Source organism: Coenobita brevimanus, chromosome 47 (assembly GCF_032717465.1).
Source record: "Coenobita brevimanus isolate Jiangsu-jjx chromosome 47, ASM3271746v2, whole genome shotgun sequence".
NCBI classification, from domain to species: Eukaryota; Metazoa; Arthropoda; class Malacostraca; order Decapoda; family Coenobitidae; genus Coenobita; species Coenobita brevimanus.
The window spans coordinates 26,252,387-26,275,114 of NC_137000.1; the positions used below are offsets into that span (position 1 = coordinate 26,252,387).

Here is a 22,728-nt window from a genome sequence, read left to right on the forward strand (position 1 = left end):
GATAGTGTGAGAGAAAGTGAAAGGTTGTTAGAGAAAGTGAAAGGGTGTTAGAGAAAGCAATAGCGCCAGAAACATTCCATGATTGGGAGGGGGGACAAAAGTACAGCCAGTGTAGGCTAAAGCGTATATATATATATATATATATATATATATATATATATTGCCAGACGCCTTAATCCGTAAGGGGTGGCCACAAACAAATCGCCTCCATGTCGCTCTGTCTCCCGCCATTTCATTACTCTGCTCCCAGCTTACACCCCCCTCTCTCATATACCTCTCCACTCCATCCTTCCATCTCGTTTTTAGCCTCCCCCTCCCTCTCCCCCCTCCACCTCACTCACATACACTCTCCTCGTTAGTCTCTTACTCTCCATCCTCTCCACTTGGCCAAACCACCTCAGTGTGTTTCACCTAACGCTTCCTATCACATCCACATTTACACCACAACGATCCTTCACTTCCTCATTTGTCAATTTGTCTCTCCATGTGACTCCACATGCTCCTCTCAGATAGCTCATTTCCACAGCTCTTAGTCTTGACTTGTGTCCCTCCAACAAGGTCCAGCTTCACTTCCGTACGAAGAGAAGAAACCTGTACTGTACACAGGAAAAATCATCTGATATATTACCAATATGCCGGGAATCGAACCCGGGACTCTCAGGTGAGAACCAGGCAGCATACCACTACACCACGACCAGGTAAAAGTTAACTCACATTGTCACAATCTTGCAACCAATGTCCCTCCGCCCCCCCCCCCCTGTGGGGATGAAGAGGATGAGTTAACCCCCTGGCACTCGGGCAAGTAGATGCTTTTAATCTATCCCAAGCACTTACGGCTCTCACCTGAGAGTCCCGGGTTTGATTCCCGGCATATTGGTAATAGATGAATTCACTTCCATACGTTAGAGCTGGTATCGCAATACTGTCATGTAGTAACTTTTTCATTTCCATGCTCACTTCCCTGTTTCTTATCACTGCTTTCAAGGAACCTGCAACCTTTCTTCCTTGTTGTACCTTATATACAGCACGGTACATATATATATATATATATATATATATATATATATATACAGTATATATATATATATATATATATATATATATATATATATATATATATATATATATATATATATATATATATATATATATATATATATATATATATATATATATATATATATATATATATATATATATGTATATACATGTATACTGTATATATATATATATATATATATATATATATATATATATATATATATATATATATATGTCTCATCTCATCAGCCGTTTCAGTGTCCACTGCAGGACCTGCCTATCCCTAGCGAAGTGAGGACGATACAGCCAATGTACTTCTAGCAAGTGGCTTAGGCTGTCTGGTAGAGATTGTATGTAGAGTGAGAAGTGCTTGTAAGTGTAACTGTAGTGTTGTAGTGGCTTTGGATGTGTGTGTAGTCTGTGAACCATATGTAATCGGCCCGCTCAAGCCGACTGGGTGCAAGCATACTTTATAGTATGCGCCACTGGTTCAGTCACAGCACCCCTGATGTCCGCCAAGCAGTACGTGGCCAGAAGAACGCTCCCAAAGTTTATTATCCTGGCGGGGAGCGAACCCTCGTTCTTCAGTGTACGAAAACGCACACTTTACCACTGTACCACAGAGGCCTCATATATATATATATATATATATATATATATATATATATATATATATATATATATATAATGAATGTATGTTAGACATACGTAGATAGACAGAGAAAAAGAGAGAGAGAGAGAGAGAGAGAGAGAGGAGACGCTACGAGACGAGATATTCCAGTTTCATTTCCCCGCTTGGTACATAAGCAACACAGTAATGGTAGCCACATCATGCTAAAACTCAGCTAATTCTCTACACACATCATTACCCCCTTCAAAATGCCCAGCCCAAACCCTGTCCATCATTTAATTAAAACTTGGCGCATCCAATTTTGCATGATATACAGATGCAACATCCAGGTGGGGATTTGTCGGATTTTAGTTTGCAATTGATGTAATTAATTTTTTACACACCCTCATATGACTCAGTCTTAGCTGAATAAAATCGTCTGGCCTTAGTTGGAACAGAATACCGGAATCGTCCCGACCATGAGAGGGTTATTCGTGCAATTATTAACATTATCAGCCACCTGTAGACTCACTTCCAGTCGAATAATATCACCTACGGTTAGCTGGAATAAAATAGGACAGAAGACGCGATCACGAGAAGGTTACAGAAGTGGCATTGCTATAGCAGTGGAGGACACACACACACACACACACACAGGAATTAATACCACCTCCACAACCACCACAACCATTACCACTACCACTACTACTACTATTACTGCTACTACTGCTACTACTACTACTACTAACACCACTACTAAAGCAGAAACAGAAATAGTGGTAGTATGATGAACACCAGTAATAGACTGAGCCTCATTTTCCCCCCTCAGATACGTAATATTGCATTCCACCACAGTCCCCGCGTAAATATCACCCCACACTAAAAGTTGCTGATGAAACTGTTATACAAATTGATTATATACCCGGTGTTATGTATATTTTCATTTAGGGAGAAGTCGATGGTGGAGGTGGAGGCGGATGTGAGGTGGGGTGAAGTGGGATGAGGAGCGGGGGTAGGGGTGGGGATGAGAAGTGTGGGTTGGGGTGAGGGGCAAGAAGTGGGGGTTGGGATAGGGGTGGGGAGTGGGGGTAAGGGTGGGGGTGAGGAGTGGGGATAAGGGTGGGGATGAGGAGTGAGGGTAGGGGTGCGGGTGAGGATTGAGGGTAGGGGTGGGGGATGAGGAGTGGTGGTAAGGGTGGGGGTATGGAGTGGGGGTAGGGATGGGGGTGAGGAGTGGTGATAGGGGTGGGGGTGAGGTAAGGATGAGAGTTAGGGTGAGGGAGAAGAACTAAGAATAAGGTGAAGATCAGAGGTGATAACGGGGTACCTGTGAGGGTGGTGATGACGGGGTGAAGGTGAGGTGTGATGATGGGGTGAAGGTGAAGTGTAATAATGATAGGATGAAGGTGAGGGGCGATAATTGGGGTGAAAGTGAGTTGTGATGATGATGATGGGGTAAAGGTGAAAGATGATGGTGATGGGGTAAAGGTGAGAGGTGGTGATGATGGGGTGGAGATGAGTGTTGGTGATAGGGTGATGGTGAGAATGTTGATGATTGGGTGTTGATAGGGTGAAGGTGAGAGTGTTGATGACTGGGTGTTGACAGGGTGAAGGTGAGAGTGTTGATAGGGTGAAGGTGAGAGTGTTGATGATTGTGTGTTGATAGGGTGAAGGTGAGAGTGTCGATGATTGTGTGTTGATAGGGTGAAGGTGAGAGTGTTGATGATTGTGTGTTGATAGGGTGAAGGTGAGAGTGTTGATTGGGTGTTGATAGGGTGAAGGTGAAAGTGTTGATGACTGGGTGTTGACAGGGTGAAGGTAATGGGAGATGATGATCATGAGGTAGTGATGGTGATGATAGACCTAAGATGATGATGATGATGATGATGATGATGATGTGAATATGGGTCCGGAGGGAATATGTCACAGTCCTGTTACCCCCGTGGTGCTGTCATTCTCAGCCTCGTTCATGTTGCCCCGAGCCATAATGTTATCACAAACCTAACATGCAGAAATCCCGTATCTCAGTATGAAACCAAACTAGCGTGTGTGTGTGTAACCATTGCAGTATAATTATTTTTATTTTTTTCACTTTTATTAATTTTGGTATCGGATATATATATATATATATATATATATATATATATATATATATATATATATAAGCTTAGGAGAGACCTGCGGTAGCGACGGGACCGAGATCAATTTCCTGTAACTTCTTGGCCTTGAAAGCTTGTTCCTAAGCTGAATAACATTTTGTCTGTTATATATATATACTGTATACATGTAAACTTACAGTACATAATCGTCATGATAATGAAAATGTTAACAGAACTTTATTACCTGAGGATCAGAGTAACCAAAACTATGCATGACGCAAAGTTTGACAATAAATGGGAAGTAATGAGTGAGGGAGAATAGCGAGGTGTGGGAGTATCCACTGCCAGTGTAAGGAACAGAAACTGATAAATATCAAGATTAAGAAGCATTGACAGTGAGGAGAACCAAAAACGGGAAGTATCGAGAATGAAAAGTATACAGTAGACTGAGAACTGCCGAGGGTGGGAAGCACAGTATAAGGAGTACAAAAACAGAGAAATACTGGGAATAAGAGGTACCGATGGTGTCAAGAACAGTATCAGTTGTTAAAATACAGCACCTAACATGAAAGAGGAACCAAAAGAGAAATAGGAAGAAGGAAAATGTACGAACAATGATAAATATGATACATGGGAGAGAGAGAGAGAGAGAGAGAGAGAGAGAGAGAGAGAGAGAGAGAGAGAGAGAGAGAGCGAGAGAGAGAGAGGGAGAGAGTCAAGTCAATAATGTTAAGGTAGGGCACGCCTGGGTAAATTCTCCTTAGTGTACCACATTATCCAGTCAGGCGGTATCACAGCGTTATTAGTTATACCCCCCCCTTTCTCTCTCTCTCTCTCTCTCTATCTATCTATCTATCTATCTCTCACACCCACACGCCATCTTTTTACTCCTTCTTACCATCTTCATCTTCTCTTACTCCAGTCTCTTCGTTTACTCTGCTTATTGTTGGCTCGCTTAAGACTCCCACACGACTGAAAATTCAATATGTAGGAACTTTCATAAAGGGTCTGATGAGTTTAAATTAGAAAAGAGCGTCCACTGCCTTCCCCCACGCAGTTTACCTCATTTTTCTCTCCTTCACTATCCCTAACCTTTTTTGCTAAGTTCATGGTCTCTCTCTCTCTCTCTCTCTCTCTCTCTCTCTCTCTCTCTCTCTCTCTCTCTCATTCAGCCCGTGTATATCATCATCTTTATTACATTCTTACTACCTCCAGACGATTTTGTTAAGCTAAGGAGGGAGTAGTGATGGGTTTAGAAACTGTCTCTATTAACCGTTCCTCCCTAGGCTGAATAAAAAAAAAAAAAAAAGCAAGAAGACAACTGAAAATATGTCTTCGTGCAAAAGGCTTTAAAAATCAATGGAAAATAAATAAGTAAATGTATGGACGGTGAACTTGTTGAATGAAAGGCAATGAATGATAGATTATGCGTGTGTGGGGATGAGCGAATGAGAAGACAAGTGTTGGATGCAAGAGTGTGGAGAAGGTGGTGGAATGGAATCTCGGACCATCGCTTAGTCTTGGCCAAGGTAAGGCCGCAAAGAATATGGGTGAAGAGACGAAGGGGAAGACAGGAGAAAACAGCTCCTGTGAAAAGAGTGGAGAAGTTGCAAGAGAGTGCGAAAATGGCAAAGTATAAGAGCATAGTGGAAGAAAGATTGGGAAGGTATGAGTTAGAGCACATGGAAGGGGTGGATGAAATATGCAAGATATTCACGGAAGAGATAGGTGCAGCGTGCGAGGTGGTTTGTGGGGTGAGGAGGAGATGCAGGGGTGTGCAAGGGACAGATGAGATGAAACGAGCTGTGGAACAAAAGAAGAAGGCATATAGTGAATGGCTAGTGAGTATAGGTAGGGGAGAAGATGAGAGAGAGAGAGAGAGAGAGAGAGAGAGAGAGAGAGAGAGAGAAAAGAGAGAGGTATATGTGAGCAGGAGAAGGAAGTTGAAGAGATTGGTGAAGGATAGTAAGAAGAAAGTGGATGAAGAGTTTGGGAGGAGTCTGAGTGTGAAATGGAGGGAGAGTAAGAAATTGTTTTGGAAGGAGGTAAAGAAAGTAAGACAATGTGAAAGGGGAAACAGTAGGGGAGTGAAAGATAGGAATAATAGATTGTTGGTGGAGAAGTGAGAGAAAATGAGGAAATGGAAAGAGCACTTTGAGGATTTGTTGATTGTAGAGAGTGAGAACAGTGCGAGTATAAGTGGTTAGGGAATGGCTGGGAGAAGAAAAGATGAGAGGAGGGAGGGAGGAAGAGATCAATAGGGCAGAAGTAGTTAAAGCAATGAAGAAGATCAAGATGGGAAAGGCCCCAGGAATTGATGGTGTGTGTGGTGAAATGCTGAAGTATGGGGGTGAGATTGTTGTGGAATGGATATGTAAGTTGTGTATATTGGCTTGGGAAGAGGGAAGGGTTCCAGAGGACTGGAAATCAGGTATAATTGTTCCTCTATACAAAGGAAAAGGGGAGAGAGAAGTATGTGGTACCCATAGGGGTATTTGCCTTCTTAGTGTGACTGGGAAAAATATATGGTAGAATACTTATTGATAGGGTTAGGCATATGACAGAGGAGCTAGTTGGAGAAGAACAAGGGGGATTTAGGAAGGGAAGAGGATGTGTAAATCAGATATTTATTCTAAGATGTTTAGTGGAGAAGTATCTAGAGAAAGGAAAGAAAGTGTATGCTGCCTTCATGGACTAGGAGAAAGCTTGTTACAGAGTAAGGTATGTGGAAGGTTTTAAGAATATATGGAGTGGAGGGGAAATTGTTGAGTGCTGTGAAGAGTATGTACGAGGGAGCTAGGGCTACGGTACGGGTGGATGGTGAGCTGAGTGAGTTCTTTGATCTCAATGTGGGACTGAAACTGGGATGTGTGATGTCTCCATGGCTGTTTACTATATTCATGGATGGGGTTGTAAAGGAGGTGCAAGGTAGGACAGTGGGTGTGGGGGTGGCTCTAATGAATGAGGGTGAGGTGTGGAAGATTCCGGTGTTGCTGTTTGCTGATGATACAGTATTGTTGAGTGAAGATGAATGGGAGTTGCAAGGTTTGGTAAATGAAATCGAGACAGTGTGTAAGAAGAGGAATCTGAAAGTTAATGTAAACAATAGTAAAGTTATGGTGTTTGAGAGGAATGAAGTCTCAGAATGCACAGTGAGGTTGGATGGTGAGGATATGGAGAATGTGAGTGCATTCAAGTACTTGGGTTGTGTGATGAGTGAGGGATGGAAGTTTTGGGGATGAAGTACTTGAAAGGGTACAGCAGGGAAGGAAGGTGGTTGGTTCACTGTAAAGAGTGATGAGAAATAGAGAGGTGATTTTGGAAGTTATATGAAATCACTGCATGATAATATTGTGATCTCTACCATGACGTATGGAAGCGAGGCGTGGACCTTGCTAGAGGGGAACAAGTCAAGAGTGAGAGCAGTGGAAATGAGTTACCTGAGAGGAGCATGTGGAGTGACATGGAGGAACAGGTTGACGAATGAGGAAGTGAAAGAACGTTGTGGGGTGGATGTGGATGTGATTGAGAGAATTAGGAGAAATACACTGAGGGTGGTTTGGACATGTGGAGAGAATGGAAAATGAAAGACTAAGAGGGTGTATGTAGGTGAAGTGGAGGGAGGGAGAGGGAGGGGGAGGCCCAGGATGAGGTGGAGGGATGGAGTTGAGAGGTATATGAGGGATGGGGGAGTGAGTTGTGTGGAGGGCAGTCAAATGGTGGATGACAGAGTGACTTGGAGGCGTTTTGTCTGCCGCCACCCTTTGTAGGATTAGGGCGTCGGGTTACTGGTAGATAAATAGATGAATAGATAACAAATGTATGTATGTATGAATGTCGTGCGCTTATTTTTTGGAAGCCCCTTTTGCCATATTGGGTTCTCTCTTGTAAATACATTTATCTGACGGTAAGAAGATTCAGTCCTCTTGCAATTGCCAGAACCAAATCAAGCGTGTGCCCGGTGATTATAAAAGAGTTCTTTAACGGTATCTGGGTGGAGTTCAAATAAAAGAAAGCTTATGCATCGTGTGAAATAGCATAATGATGCAGTCAAAATAAATGTTGAAATCACTTTAAAATAACATCGCCATCGGTTAAAATTACTGTTAGTAAATAATCGCAGCTCACGTTATAATGCTAAATATGCAGAGCCTATTTATCATAGGTTAATTTATCCCTCCATTTCTGTGACTTTTTAAAATAATTTTTTACTGTCAGTTACCTTAGGAGAGACGTTTTAAACTAGAGGGGTTAGGGTTCAGCATTCATTAAACTTTTTGATCCTATGACATTTATGACATTTCTTAAAACTATAATTCCCGGTTTCATAAAAGGATTTTAACCTCCTAAAACCCTTCAGTAACGAAGGGATTCAAGAAAGCTACACTAACATTTCTCCATCACGAAAAATCACTCCTAATGTGAATAAGAAATATCTGAAGGTAGCTGAAGTGAAATGGCAAATACGTCATCTTACTGAAAGGGTTAACCGCTTAAGTATTAAAGTCTCCCTCTAAGCTGGAAATTTTGTCTAGTGGCAGCAAAAATAAAATACAAATATTGATATTCATTCTTAGATCTTTAGTGGAAAAGTTTCTAGAGAAGGGAAAGAAGTTGTATGCGGCTTTCATGGATTTGGAGAAAGCATATGACAGGGTGGATAGACAAGGATTGTGGAAAATGTTAAGAATATATGGAGTAGATGGGAAGTTGCTGAATGCTGTGAAGAGTATGTACGATGGTGCGAAGGCTGCAGTGCGTGTGGATGGTGAACTGAGTGAATTTTTCTCTTTGAAAGTTGGGTTGAAACAGGGATGTGTCATGTCTCCATGGTTGTTCAATCTGTACATGGATGGGGTAATAAAAGAGGTACAAGGTAGGGTAGTGGATGTTGGAGTGGCCCTGGTGAGAGAGGATAGTGTTTGGAAACTCCCTGTACTGTTGTTTGCAGATGATACTGTGTTGTTGAGTGAAGACGAAGGGGAGCTGCAAGGCTTGGTGGATGAGTTTGGGAGAGTGTGTAAGAAACGGAATCTAAAGGTGAATGTAGGGAAGAGTACAGTGATGGTCTTTGAGAGAGGTGAAGTCAGTGAATGTACATCGAGGTTGGATGGTGAGGAATTGGAAAATGTGAGTACGTTTAAGTATTTGGGTAGTGTGATGAGTAAGGATGGAGGTTTGGAGGGTGAAGTGCTTGAAAGGGTACAGCAGGGAAGAAAGGTTGCTGGTTCTTTGAAAGCAGTGATAAGAAACAGGGAAGTGAGCATTGAAGTGAAAAAATTACTACATGACAGTATTGTGATATCAACTCTAACGTATGGAAGTGAAGCTTGGACGTTGTTGGAAGGACACAAGTCAAGAGTGAGAGCAGTGGAAATGAGTTATTTAAGAGGAGCCTGTGGAGTCACATGGAGAGACAGGCTGACGAATGAGGATATAAAGGAGCTTTGTGGTGTGGATGTGGATGTGATAGGAAGCGTTATGAGGAACATACTGAGGTGGTTTGGCCATGTGGAGAGGATGGAGGGTGAAAGACTGACGAAGAGAGTGTATGTGAGTGAGGTGGAGGGGGGAAGAGGGAGGGGGAGGCCGAGGATGAGATGGAGGGATGTGGTGGGGAGGTATATGAGAGAGGGGGGTGAGTTGGGAGCAGGGCAGTGAAATGGCGGGGGACAGGGCGACTTGGAGGCGATTTGTTTGTGGCCACCCCAAACGGATTTGAGGCGTCTGGCAATAGATAGATAGACAGACGTTCTCTAGCTCAAAGGGGTTAAGATTGTGTGTGTGTGTGTGTGTGTGTGTGTGTGTGTGTGTGTGTGTGTGTGTGTGTGTGTGTGTGATGGGACTGAGAATAGAGATCTTTGGATTCTTGACTACCCACTGCCTTTTTCTGATTCCAAGCACGTTTCCCCTCCGCCATCACCCTCGCTTGGTCTCCCTCTCCTCCCCCCACCCCCACTCTCCACCCCCGCACTCTTACCAGTTCTTCTCTCACTCGTACAAACTTTCTCATGCACTCGTATAAAAAAAGTCCTCTGGTTTTCGTGTTTGAGTTTCGAGGCTTTTATTTTGTGTGTGTGTGTGTGTGTGTGTGTGTGTGTGTGTGTGTGTGTATGTACAAATGTCCGAGGTGTGAAGGATTAGATGTTACGTAGGGGTAACTTTTCCTTAATTTATCACATTGTTCAATCCAGTGGTACCGAAGAGTTAATATTTTCCCTCACACACACACACACACACACACACACACACACACACACACACACACACACACAGGCACAGCAGATTAATGGTACAGATGCAAAAGAAATGAGAAATAAAGAAAAAAAAGCATCAACTTCCATCACGTGACCTACCGTATTTATCATGTATTCTTGCTCTTTCCAGACAACATTATTCAGCGTAGTAGAGACATTTCGAACAGGAGGAGGTAATTTTCGCCTTCATTAGCCCCTTCACTGCTAGAGATCTGTCCTAAGGTGAATAAAATCCCCTGGTGGTAGCAAAAATATTCTGTAATCATAACTCATTGGATGGAAAGCGATCAGGTGGCGGACAAACTTGATCGATGTTAAGTTGCTTCCTTAGCCACGAAAATGCGACCCTTTCACACACCTAGGGCTAGGTCAAGAGAATTAATAAGGTCTCTCCACGCGCAGCTTATCCCTGACGTCAGCAGAAGTGTGTGTGTGTGAGAGAGAGAGAGAGAGAGAGAGAGAGAGAGAGAGAGAGCTCCCACAAACTGCCAACATAAATATTAACACCGAATTTCTATCTAACTTTACAATATTTTTGGGTGCAAGGAAATTATATGAAAATGAATACAATAAGAATATGAAGTTCTCATTGGCCGAACATATAAGCCTAAGGATGAAAAGCTTGGATAAATGGGCAAAATATTTCTTCTAAACTTCCAATATTTTTTGGCAACACTCATTCCCGTGAGACGACATTACAGGTGGATTTCCTTAATTACTAAACTTCCACGGTTAGCACCAACATGACTAAGTTCCAGTGTGCATCCTTCAATACTAGATTTTCATTTTATGATGTTGCTATTAATATATATATTTCTTACCTCTCTGATCAAAAGAATCTAGTCTGTCTCCAGTATCATGGGCCCCCTCATACTTCAGGTTTCTCTCATATGCAGTTGTTTCAGAGTGCTTACTACATATGTAGGAATTGGCAGGATTAAAACAAGGATCTGTTTTTCTGCAGAACTTGACCCATTTACTTCTGATTTCCACATCCTTAGGAAATCTGTGGAAGCTTATATTAATGCCTTTAACCCGAGAAGTTCTACACCCATTCACTGCACAAAAAGTGGGCATTTTAACCCCCCCCAAAAAAAAAAAAAATAAATAAATAAATAAATACATAAAAATGAAAGACCCTTCCTCAATATTTCGCGCATTCACAGAAAACGGAGATCCTTCTTGGTGTATGGGTCAGTGGAGACTTCACTCAGGGCTTTACCTGACACTTCTTGTGACGTCATGTGCACAAGGGGTGAAAACTGGTACCTCGATGGGCTAGACCTAGGGCTTTCGAAGCGTCTCTCTCGAACAGGTCAGACTCTCGGACAGTTTGTTTCTCCCTTTGTTCCAGTTCACCTGACAGGGGTTGAGTGATGGGAAGGGGGCGGAGAAGGAGGTGGGTGGGTTGTGTGGGGTAGAGTGTAAGGGTTATCTGGAGTAGGATGTAGGGGTTATTTGGGGTAGAGTGTGGGGGTTGTGTGGGGTTGGGTATGGGGGTTGTGTAGGGCAGGGTGGGGAGGGTGTTGAGTGGGATGGGGTGGGGATGGAGCAGGGTGAGACGGGGTCCGCGGTGTGATGAGGTGGGGTGGGGTGGGGCTGGACGGGATGAGGAGAGGTCGGCTTAAGAAGTTAGAAGTTAAGCCTTCTGCACAGGCTAAGGGCTGGAATCTCTGGCATCCAAGTTACAGCAGCATAACTGATTTTCCTTCAGATAATCAGGGTCTGCGTTGTGCACATGAAAGAATATTTCCTCCTTTTATGGCCAGTTTGATCTAGGGCTGACGACTGTATACTTAGATAAAAAATCACGAGAGAGAAGGGAAACCCATATTTTTTGACGGACGTTTACGGGCAGAAGTGATCACTTGTCAGAAAGCACCCGAGTTCGATCCTGGACTGGTGCAAAGAAGTCAGATTTATTTGAAGTATGAAGAAACAGATTTTATTGATCTTACATAAGTCTCATCGACATGCCAGTTAAATACCCTCGCTAATACCATCACGCCAGTCACGAATGAGACACCCTTAGCATATATTCAGTATGGATAGTGGGTAATAATGCTCAGGTGGTGGCTTGTGTAGTTGTGTGAAACTTATGAGGACTACTGGGCCTCAGAGAACAGTATATGACGCTCATACCCAGCTTTGGACATATAAAGAAATGCCTGTGGTAATTAGACGCAATTAGCCTACATCTCATATAACAGAGTGTAATCAGCAGAAATCCCAGACGCGTCCTATATATGTGGTAATCTTCAATAATCCATCCATCTATCCATCATCCAGTCCTGTCACCCCATGAGGAGCGTAGGATTATTGTGAAAAACTGAAGGCCTGAATTCCCCATTGCAATTAAAATTTTCAAGCATTGGTCAGGGGCGCTAAGAGGACTAGTGGCACAAATTTTCGTTTCACTGGGTAGATGTAGCGTAACGAAAGGTGCTTTTACAATGTACAATAATATTGAAATTATTTTTTATTAATGATAGGTGTAAATCAGTGTAGCCTACCAAGAAAGACCCAACATTGTGATTTATCAAAAGAAATTAGCCTCACCAACACTGATACATGTGATTCAAATTCCATGTCAATATTTTTGTTTTTAATGGTTAAGTACAAACGTTTGTGCTCGCAACACAGAAAATCGTAATTCGCACCCCCCCCCTCTCTCTCTCTCTCTCTCTCTCTCTCTCTCGAGCAGACCGAAAGTCAATATCCAATTCTCTTCAGCAGGAATATTCGAGTGGGAGAAAATCATTATAAAACTCCTTAAAATAACATAAATGGTCAAGGAAAACTCACTTCCAATACTCTGCCTTGCTGGGGGGGGGGGGGGAGTGTGGCTGGGGGCGGTTACTGGACACTAGATTAACAAAGAGAAAATTAGGTAGATAGATAGATAGATGGATGGATGGATAGATGGATGGATATAGGTAGATAGGTAGATAGACTGATGGATGGATGGATGTAGATAGATAGAGATAGATAGATGGATAGATAGATAGATATAGGTAGATAGACAGATAGATAGACAAATAGATGGATGGATAGATGGATGGATAAATGGATGGATGGATTAGGTAGATAGATAGATAGGTAGACTGATGGATGGATGGATATAGATAGACAGATAGGTAGAGAGAGAGAGAGAGAGAGAGAGAGAGAGAGAGAGAGAGAGAGTTTCCCACACCATTACACTTAGCACGCAAAAATGTCAGTCTTTCCACAGTGATTCAGACTTAGCTTATAATTTCTTGTTCCTAAACTAATAATATCGTACTGAAATGTGAACAACTATTATTACTACTACTATTACTCCTCCTCCTCCTCCTGCTCCTACTACTACTACTATTACGACTACCAACTATAAAAATATACTACTTGACATCACTCTGATAACGCCTATTTTATTCTCATACACAAACACGCTTCCCATCACGGCAGAGGCACCATCTCTCTCTCTCTCTCTCTCTCTCTCGCACACACACACACACACACACCGAGGCAGGCAGCATCAACAAGGTGTCTTCTGTCTCTCTTCTCAGGTGTCCATTTTACTATTCTTTCGCAGGCGGAGGAAAACAGAGGGATGGTGGAGAGGAAGGGAGAAAGAGTGGGGGAGAAATCTGGGGATGGCGAGGGGAGGGGGAAGATAAGAATAAGAGGGAAAAAGAGGAGAAGAATGACGAAGAAAAATGAGGAGAAAGATACATGAGTGGGAAAGAGATTAGGCAGAGTAAAGAAGAAATTTGAGGGTAGATTAATAAAAAGGATAGAATACATTGGATAAGTTGGAGAAAGAGGAGGCAGGGTGGGGAAGAATTTGTGTGTAGGTAGGGAAAAGATGGGAGTAACAGGGAGAAAATGAGAAAAAGAGGAGAAAGAATGGAGAAGGTAGTGGGCTCGTGAGAAAATGATGAGAATAAGTGGGAACAAGAGAATGAGAATAAATGGGACAAAATGAGGGAGAACTGGGGGACAGATGCGGAAAACGAGATGAAAATAAATTGAAAACTGAGGAAAAAAGCGAGGAATGGGTGGAAAAAAAGACGTAAATATATATAGGAAAACTGGGGAAAGAAGTTATGGATTGGTTGAAAGAAGAGGAGACTATAAGGAAAGGTCCGGGAATAAATTGCATACAGCAGAAGAGAGGAAAACAGAAGGGACAGATAGAACTTAAGGATAACTGAGAAAAGAATTAAATGGGAGAAAAATGGGGAATGGGTCTGAGGATACGTAGGAAAAGAGTGTGAGATTAATGGTAATAATTATAGAAAGAAATTGGGATTAAGTGAGGGAAAAAAATGAAAACAGATGGAAAGATGAGAATAGACAGAAGTGAGGTTGAGGATGAGTGAGGAACAGGTATGAATTGGAAGGTTAGGAAAAAAAAATAATGTGTAGAAATTGGAGAGTTATTTTAGACAGGGATTGATGATGATGATGATGATAAGGAGGAGGAGAAGGAGGAGGAGAAGGATGATGATGATGATGAGGAAGAGTAGAAGAGGAAGAAGGATGATGATGATAATGATGATGAAGATGAGAAGGTGGTGAGGAAGGAGTCTAAAATTAAACCATCCTACCACAGGGGGGTCGTTAAGGCAGAACAGTTAAAATGTGTGTGTGTGTGTGTGTGTGTGTGTGTGTGTGTGTGTGTGTGTGTGTGTGTGTGTAAATTCCCCGTTCTCCCCTGTATTACGACTATCAACGATCAGATTTACATCCAGGTCCCCAACTATACTGCTGGGTGAACAGGGACAGGGGGGAAACAAACCTTATTCAAGAGTCTGACCGGCGGGAAGAGGCTGGGACGCGAGGACAGAGGAGATGTGAAGGAAGGAGAGGCGAGAGGAGAGGAACGGATGGGGAATATCGAATGGCAAGTGAATAGGAGGAGCAGGAAGATACAAAAGGATAACACAACAAAGGAAGGAGGGAAAACACACACACACACACACACACACACACACACACACACACACACACACACACACACACACACACACACACACACAGATGGTAGATGAAATGGCTATTGATGGAGGGGAGGCAGGGAAAAAAAAAAAAGACTGGCAGGTTAATTGGGTAAAAGGAAAATAGTGTGAAAGATTAAAGAAAGAGTGAGATCAGAGGAACGAGATGAGGACACTGAGGGTTAAAGTGAGAGAGAGGAGAGGAAGAGGAGGAAAGAGAGAGGTGGAGGGGGATGGAGGAAGAACAAAGCATGAGAGTCATTAGGCAGACAGTCACTTTTTTGCTAAGTCCTAATCTTCCCCTAGAATGCGATCCATAATAGTCGCTGTCATATTCAGGTCACCATTGTTATTCTGGTGGGTGAGGGAAAACAAGGGGGGAAAACAAATTTTATCCAAGAGTCTGACCGGTCCAGAATTCGAACGTGGACTTGCTAACCCAAGAACTACCATCCCCACCCCTAATGCTGAGGAGCTTAGGAGCGGTAGAAACGTAGCAGAGTGGAGAAGAACGTGAGATGAGTGGGTGTGGTAAGGGGGGCGTGGTGGGGAGAGATGGAGTTGTGGGGAGAGGTAGTGTGTGGTAAGGAGATGAGGTGTAGTGGAGGGAAAGAGCGAGGGAAGTGAGAAGTGAGTTTATGTGGTACGAAATGGAATAAGTTAGTGGGCGAGTCATCGGGGTGGTGGGAAGTGAACCAACATGGTGAGGCAAGGTAACGAGGTGGAAGAAGGTGGTGCGAGGTAGAACGAGGTGGTGCGAGATGGAACAAGGTGGTGCAAGATGGAACAAGGTGGTACACGATGGAACAAGTTGGTGCAAGATGGAGCAAGGTGGTGCAAGATGAATCAAGGTGGTGCGAGATGCAAAAAGCTGGGGGGAGATGATACAAAGCGGTGCGTGATGGAACAGTGTGGTGCGAGGTGGAACAGTGTGGTGCAAGATGGAACAAGATGGTGCGAGACGGAACAGTGTGATGCGAGGTTCAGAGAAGTGATGGGAGACGAGGCCAGACGGGGAGGGGTATGGATGTGGGTGAAGATGGAGCGAGATGGATCGAGGAGGATGGCAGAGGAGGGGAAACACTATGCACGCTGAGCTGGTGAGAGGCGGGGCTGACTGGAACAGATAGGAGAGACTGTCTTGGAAGGGCGGTAAGACGAGACGAGGAGGCTTACGGAAAAAGAGACAGAGGCACGGCAAAAGTTCACTGGGGATAGTGTGTGTGTGTGTGTGTGTGTGTGTGTGTGTGAGAGAGAGAGAGAGAGAGAGAGAGAGAGACTGCAATGTAGGAAAGCTGGTGACGTACCTTGAGCGAGGGGATCGTCTAGGCGTGTGTCATAGTCCATGTGTGGCAGGCCGAATACGGTGGCGCCATCTGCGGCACGGAGAGAGGACATATTAGTATCGTCCATATAGAGTCATAAAGTACATCATCATCATTATCATCATCGGTTTTCCCACCTAAAATTGAGGTGAGGCAGGGTCCAGAAAGCAAGGAATGAACGAGCACAATGAAGGGATAACAATTACAGTGTGGACAAACGGAGAGGGCATTTTACAGGCACTACGGTTTTGCTTGAACACTCACATCAAACATCCTCTCTCGCACAATCCAAGTCTCACTTATTCTCACTTCATTCCATTTCACTTTCACTACGCACATTCTCACCTCTCCTTTTTGACTAGACACCTCATCCCCCTGGTTACGAATTGGTACCCTAGTTACGAGTAGGTCATATGGTTACGAATCTGCCTCCTGTTAACGCTCCCGCATCTCTCTCTCTCTCTCTCTCTCTCTCTCTCTCTCTCTCTCTCTCTCTCTCTCTCTCTCTTTCTCTCTCTCTCTCTTTTCTGATAGCCTCCTTCTCACTTCAGCTTGACATGACGGGGTATCAAAGCCTTCTCAATTTAGCGCCAGATCAACCCCTAATGTCCTCCCCCACCCCACGCCACCCCACCCAGTCTCTACCACTCTCCCTGTCTTCTGAGCTGTGCCTCCTTCTTCCCCCTATTCATGCCTCCCTCATGACTTCACATTGCTTAACATCTCCTTATCTTCCTTTCTTTGGTCATTATTTCACCCCATTTTCAGATTTATACTTATCTATATTTACCTTTTCACTTCTTTACCATTAACAGAAGAAGAAGGGACACTTTTACACAGGGGAAAACTTTTTGCATTTTCTTGTCCTCCTTTTGTTCTGTTATGTATAAGGTTGTGGTGTGGAGGTGAGGCTGGTGACAGAGACTTGTGTTATGGGTGGTGGTTATGGCAGCGGAGTTTTCCCCAGCCGTCCTACCGCCTCCTCAGCCTTACCACACTCTCACTTCTCGTTACCCCTGACCTCGTTTCCCATGTCCTCTGTCCTCGTTACTTCTGTCCTCTCTCTCGTTACCTTTGTCTCCATCCTCGTTGCTTCTGTCTCTGTCCTCGTTACCTCTATCCTTTGTTCTCGGTACTTGTCATTTCTCGTTACCTTTGCCTCTACCCGTTACTTCTGCTTTCTCGTAAACTCTCTTTTTTGTTCTTGTTATTTGTCATCTTTCATGTTACTTCTGTCTCTGTTCTCGTTGCCTTAATCCTCTGTCCTCGTTACCTCTATCGCGGTCCTCGATATCCCTGTCTTCTGTCCTCGCTACTCCTCTCTGTCCTCGTTATCTGTCATCTCGTTACCCGTCTCCTCTGTCCTCATTACTAGTTTTTATCCCTTCGAGTTATTAAATCTGTTCCCTAATTTTAGTTCTCACACCTCCTAGTTATGTAATTTGATCTTCATTGCTACTTCCCATTCCTGATCTTTCGCACATGCTTCATCTTCTGCCTATCCTATTCCTTTTCTGTTCATCTAATTCCGTTTTGTTTCGAGCCTGTCGTTCATGTCTGCCCCACCTTCATTGACCCCCTCGTGTCTTAATTTCCTAGGTTTCATTTGCTTTTTATGTTTTTCCTATTGTTAAAAAAAAAAAAAAGGTTTCGTCTATGGTTCACCCATTTTTCACATTTTCGCTAACTTTCATCATCTGCCTCGTGACGTCTTTCTTTATACTTTATTTTCGCTTCCTCTGGACACTTTTATTCCACTTGGGAAAGATCTGTCGTATTAAACGGAGTACTAAAGGCATTATCTAACGCCCACAGTTCCGTGTGTCACTCCTAAGGTGAAGAAAATCTTTTAAAGATAGCAAGAGTAAAAAAAAAAAAAAAAACATCAAAGTGAAGTGATTAAACCTCGGGGACTTATTGAGTTTAGTTTTTCTAACGTCAGACGAATTTTCTAACCATGGGAAATCTTTTAATGCCTGAGGGTTAAAAAAAAAAAAAAAAGTCTTTCGTGGTCAGTTCAATTTGTTTTCTGCTCTTGCCTCTAATTCCTATCTTTCTTTTTTTTCTCTCTCTCTGTCTCTCTTAATCCCAGTCTCTGAAAAAATAATATTCGTGTGTGGTTCTCTCCCATTTGTGTTCTGTCCCGAGTCCTTGAGCTGCAGTGGCTTCCAACTCCTTTCTTTCTTACTGCCCTTCACTTCAAAATGGTCCCCCCGTCTGCTTTCCTCTGGTAATGTTCCCAGTTATCGACCACTTCTCTTTTTATCTTACGACTGTCTTCCGTCCTAAGGAATGTTTCTTTCCCACCTCCCTTCCTCCCACTCTCTCTCTCTCTCTCTCTCTCTCTCTCTCTCTCTCTCTCTCTCTCTCTCTCTCTCTCAAAGCAATCCACGGTAATAGTATATCTCAACAGCCTTTACAGTTACGTGGAATTAATTATCTTGATGGAGAACAAAGCTCTTGATAAATTCATTAGTACAGTGGGGAGTGACAACATTATCCTCACACCAGCATGTACAGTAATCACTGCCACTGGTCAGATCAGTCTTATCTCTCAGTATGATTATTTTCACTACAGTTGTGTCCATATCCCGTTGTGTTAAGCTGCAGTTAATACATACATACATACCTGCCTACATACATACATACTTACCTACCTGCATACATACATACATAAAGTAGTTATCGTAATACAGTAGTGACGTTTTTCTGTTATTTTCTTGACAATTGACTGTGCTGAAATCGAGGTAATTTTCCATCAATATTAACTTATTATATACCCAATGCCAGAGTAGGTCGAATATTAACTAACATCTATTATCCCGTGTCTGTTTGCACTATAATTGCGTCTGTTGTCTTTTTCCAATTGATAGTAGTAGTGACAAAATCTGTAAGTCTGGCAGCATTTCCCTTCACGAGGCTATGTCACTCTATGATCATCTTTTCCAGGCAATACATCGGATGATAAACACTGATTGTTTGGTCGAATCATGTCAGCCTCTAAGCAACTGATTCTCTCTCTCTCTCTCTCTCTCTCTCTCTCTCTAATAATACCTGTTTTCCTCAAGCTGTTTCCAGTTATTAATCTCTCCCCTTCTCCTTATCTTTAGTTACCTTTCTTTTCTCGTCCTTTTTCTTCATCCTCTTCACATTCTCCCTATTTTTCCCTTCTGTTTTTTTTTTTTTTTTTGCTGTTCTATTTTTGTTTTTATTACTCTTTTATATTTATGTTTCACCTCCCCAATCCAATCCTCTCTTTTTCTGTTTTCCTGCCCTTCTTTCCAAACGTTTTCCCTCTACTCTATCGCGATCGTTGTTTTTCGTACCTTGAATATCTTTTGCCTTTCCCCCTCATGTCATACACCCAATTTTCTTTTCTCCATTTTTCAACATTCCCTGTCCTATATATCTATCTATCCATCTATCTATATCTATCTATCTGTCTGTCTACATCTATCTATCTATCTATCTATCTATCTATATCTATCTATCTGTCTGTCTAACTAACTATCTATCTATCTATATCTATCTATCTATCTATTTATCTATCTCTATATATACCTTGTGCGTCTCTTACTTCCTTTTCATTCTTGTATTCACCTGTTTCTTGTCTTTACCTTTGCTCTATTCATTATTTCTTATTTCTCTCTCTCTCTCTCTCTCTCTCTCTCTCTCTCTCTCTCTCTCTCTCTCTCTCTCTCTCTCTCTCTCTCTCTCTCCATGTCTCATTTTAACCGTTTTTTCCCACCCACCTTTCCTTCATTTTAAAATTGCCTCCAGTTTTCCACTCCATTCCTTCTCCGCCTGACCTTTACACACACACACACACACACACACACACCTTTTCTCTCCCTCCTCTTCCTCCTCCTTCCTTCTCCTCCACCTTGCCTCCTCCTCCGTCTTACCTCCTCCTCCGCCCCTCCAGCAGGACAATAGGCAGGGCAATTAGCAGGACGGGCTGAGGTGCAGGTTGGATCATTAACATAAACAGAGGCAAGGTAACGAGAATGACCCCAGTGCAGAGGCTTTAAATTCTCTCTCTCTCTCTCTCTCTCTCTCTCTCTCGGGTGCTGGGTGGGGAAAGGGCTAGGTGTATGTGTGGATGAGACTCGATGGATGAATGGATAATTTAGGGAAGTACCATAATATGCACTGGGGAGGAAGGAAAGCTGAGAGGCTACAGATGACGGGAGGTGTGGGTAATGTTGGGGAGCTGCAGGGAAGGAGACGGGTGTAAAAGAAAGATTAGGTTAGTGCATATCAAGGAAGTTAACCAAGATCCGGGATGTACAAGTGATTCATAGCGGTCAGTCAGTTATCGTGTTTTTTTTTAGTTTCTGTTCACTTTAACATTCAGTCTAGTTCGTTTGTGAAATGTGTGGGAACGGCGTGAATCCATGTAAGACTGTAAACAAACATTCCCTGACACAACTAAAGCCTAAGGAAATTTTTAAATCTGAACCCTGTAGTACTGAGTAGGGAAGAGGAGAGGACAGGAAAGGAGGAGGGAAGATGTTAGCAGGGAAGAAAGGAGGTGCAGTAGGGATGAAGAGGTGAGGAGTGATGTGTGTGTGTGGGAGGAGACGTGAGAGAGAGTTAGGGCTGAGGAGACAGTAGGAGAGAGGTGCTTGGGAAGCTGGGGGGAAGTTAGAAGAGGTGGGCAGAGAAAGGAGGTGTAGAGGAATAAGGAAATGTACTTAGGAGTTGGGGAGAGGGAGGAGGAGTGGCGAGGGCTGAAGGAAGAGAGGAGAGGAGAGGAGAGATGTGCTTGGGAGGAGGAAAGGAGAGGAGAGAAGAAGAGAGAGGTGCTTAGGAAGTTGTGAGGAGGGGAGAAGAGGTGATCAGAGAAAGGAGGTGTAGTATGAATGAAGAAAAGTAGTTGGGAGGTGGGGAGGGGGAGAAGGAGTGGGAGGGCTGAGATGAGGAGAGGAGAGATGTTTGGGGGAGGAGGAAAGGAGAGGTGAACAGGGGAGGGAATTGCAGAGGGGCTAAAGGAGTGAGAAGTGATATATGCCAAGGAGACGGCGAGGGAAGTGAGGAAGAGAAACGTTGAGTGATGAGGCGACGAGAAGGCTTAGAATGACGCCTATCGACTGCACGAGGGTCATTAAGGCAGAATATCAGCTTTTCCGAGGCCCTGTCCTTCCCTAGAACACGATCCACAACAGTCGCACAGTAGAAATGTTGGGTGGGAGAGAGGCAGGCTAGAGCCTGAATTCTTTATTTTCCCTAACGTTTCGGGCTACACAGAACCCAGCTTCAGAGAGCTTGTGTAGCTCGAAATGCCAGAGACAATAAAGAATTCAAGCACTAACCTGTGTCTCCCTCCCACCCAATATTCCCACTTGTCGTAATGCATCATATACAGTAGCGTAATATACCCAGATCCCTAAATGCACTGCCTAGAAAACATGAAAAGATCTGAAACAAATTTCGTCTAACAGTTTGACCGACACGAGCAGGAAGAGGAGAGGTTAGAAGATAGGTGAAAGGAGGGCTAGGAAGGAAAGTGGTCCACAGGGACAGGGAGGTGTTGAAGGGCGACACAGAGACGGAAAGCTGAGTTGAAAAGGAAGAGGAGGAGGAGGAGGAGAAGGAGGAGGAGGAGAAGGAGGAAAGAAGATAAGGTTTACTTGGAAGAGAAGGAGGGGGAGGAAGAGAAGAGGGGATGGAAGGATGTGTCTGGAAGAAAGTGGAGATGAAAAAAGAGGGCAAGGGCGAGGGAAGGAGGGCAGCAGGGTGGTAGAGGAAGAAAAGAAAGGGAGTAGGGAGGGAAGGGGAGCAGAGGAAAGGGGATGTGGGCAGCAGAGGGAGAGGGAATGTAGGGAACAGGTGGAGGGAATGTGGGGAGAGAGGGGGGGATGTGGGGAGAGGGGGGAAGGGGAGGGGAGAGGAGCAGGGGGAGGGGGGAACAGGAGGGGGGAAGGAATAAAAGTAGGGGGCAGGAAGGGGATGGAGGGGGAGAATGTAAGAGGGATGGGTCAACAGAATTGCCTCGAATATGACGCTGTGAAGTGAGAAGTCCAGGATCAAGTGTTTGCAAGACGCTCAACGATACATTTTTGTCAATCACAGCCCTAGTATTAACACTGAGGCAGCCGGAGAGTTAACAGGAACAGAATTTTTGACGACTATTTATGGAACACCTGTAACTGTTAGCTGCGATTATCCTTCATCCCTCATTACAGTGACGATATAGGCAGGTTTGACAACTTATTCCACCATCAACCACATGCTTCAAGTCTGGGGTCTTGTCCACGCCTGCCCTCAGTTTTGAAAGTATGGACCTTGCACATTAAACTCACCAGTGTCGTACCTGATTTACCTGCTTTCATGGTGTGGCTGATAAGAAGATTTAAAGGAAAAGAATCGCGCATGAAAAAAAAAAAAAAAAAAACGACATCTGTTCTGGAT

General features: G+C 43.6%; 1 protein-coding gene across 1 annotated transcript in view; it reads right to left on the reverse strand.

The window, feature by feature from the left end:
* The window catches only part of LOC145399131 (uncharacterized), a 196,085-nt gene that overhangs the window by 17,779 nt on the left and 155,578 nt on the right, over positions 1–22,728 (reverse strand). Inside the window, exon 3 of the mRNA XM_080271870.1 lies at positions 16,297–16,365. Within this exon, the coding sequence (XP_080127996.1) occupies positions 16,297–16,365 (69 nt within the window). The remainder of the gene's footprint in view (positions 1–16,296; positions 16,366–22,728) is intronic.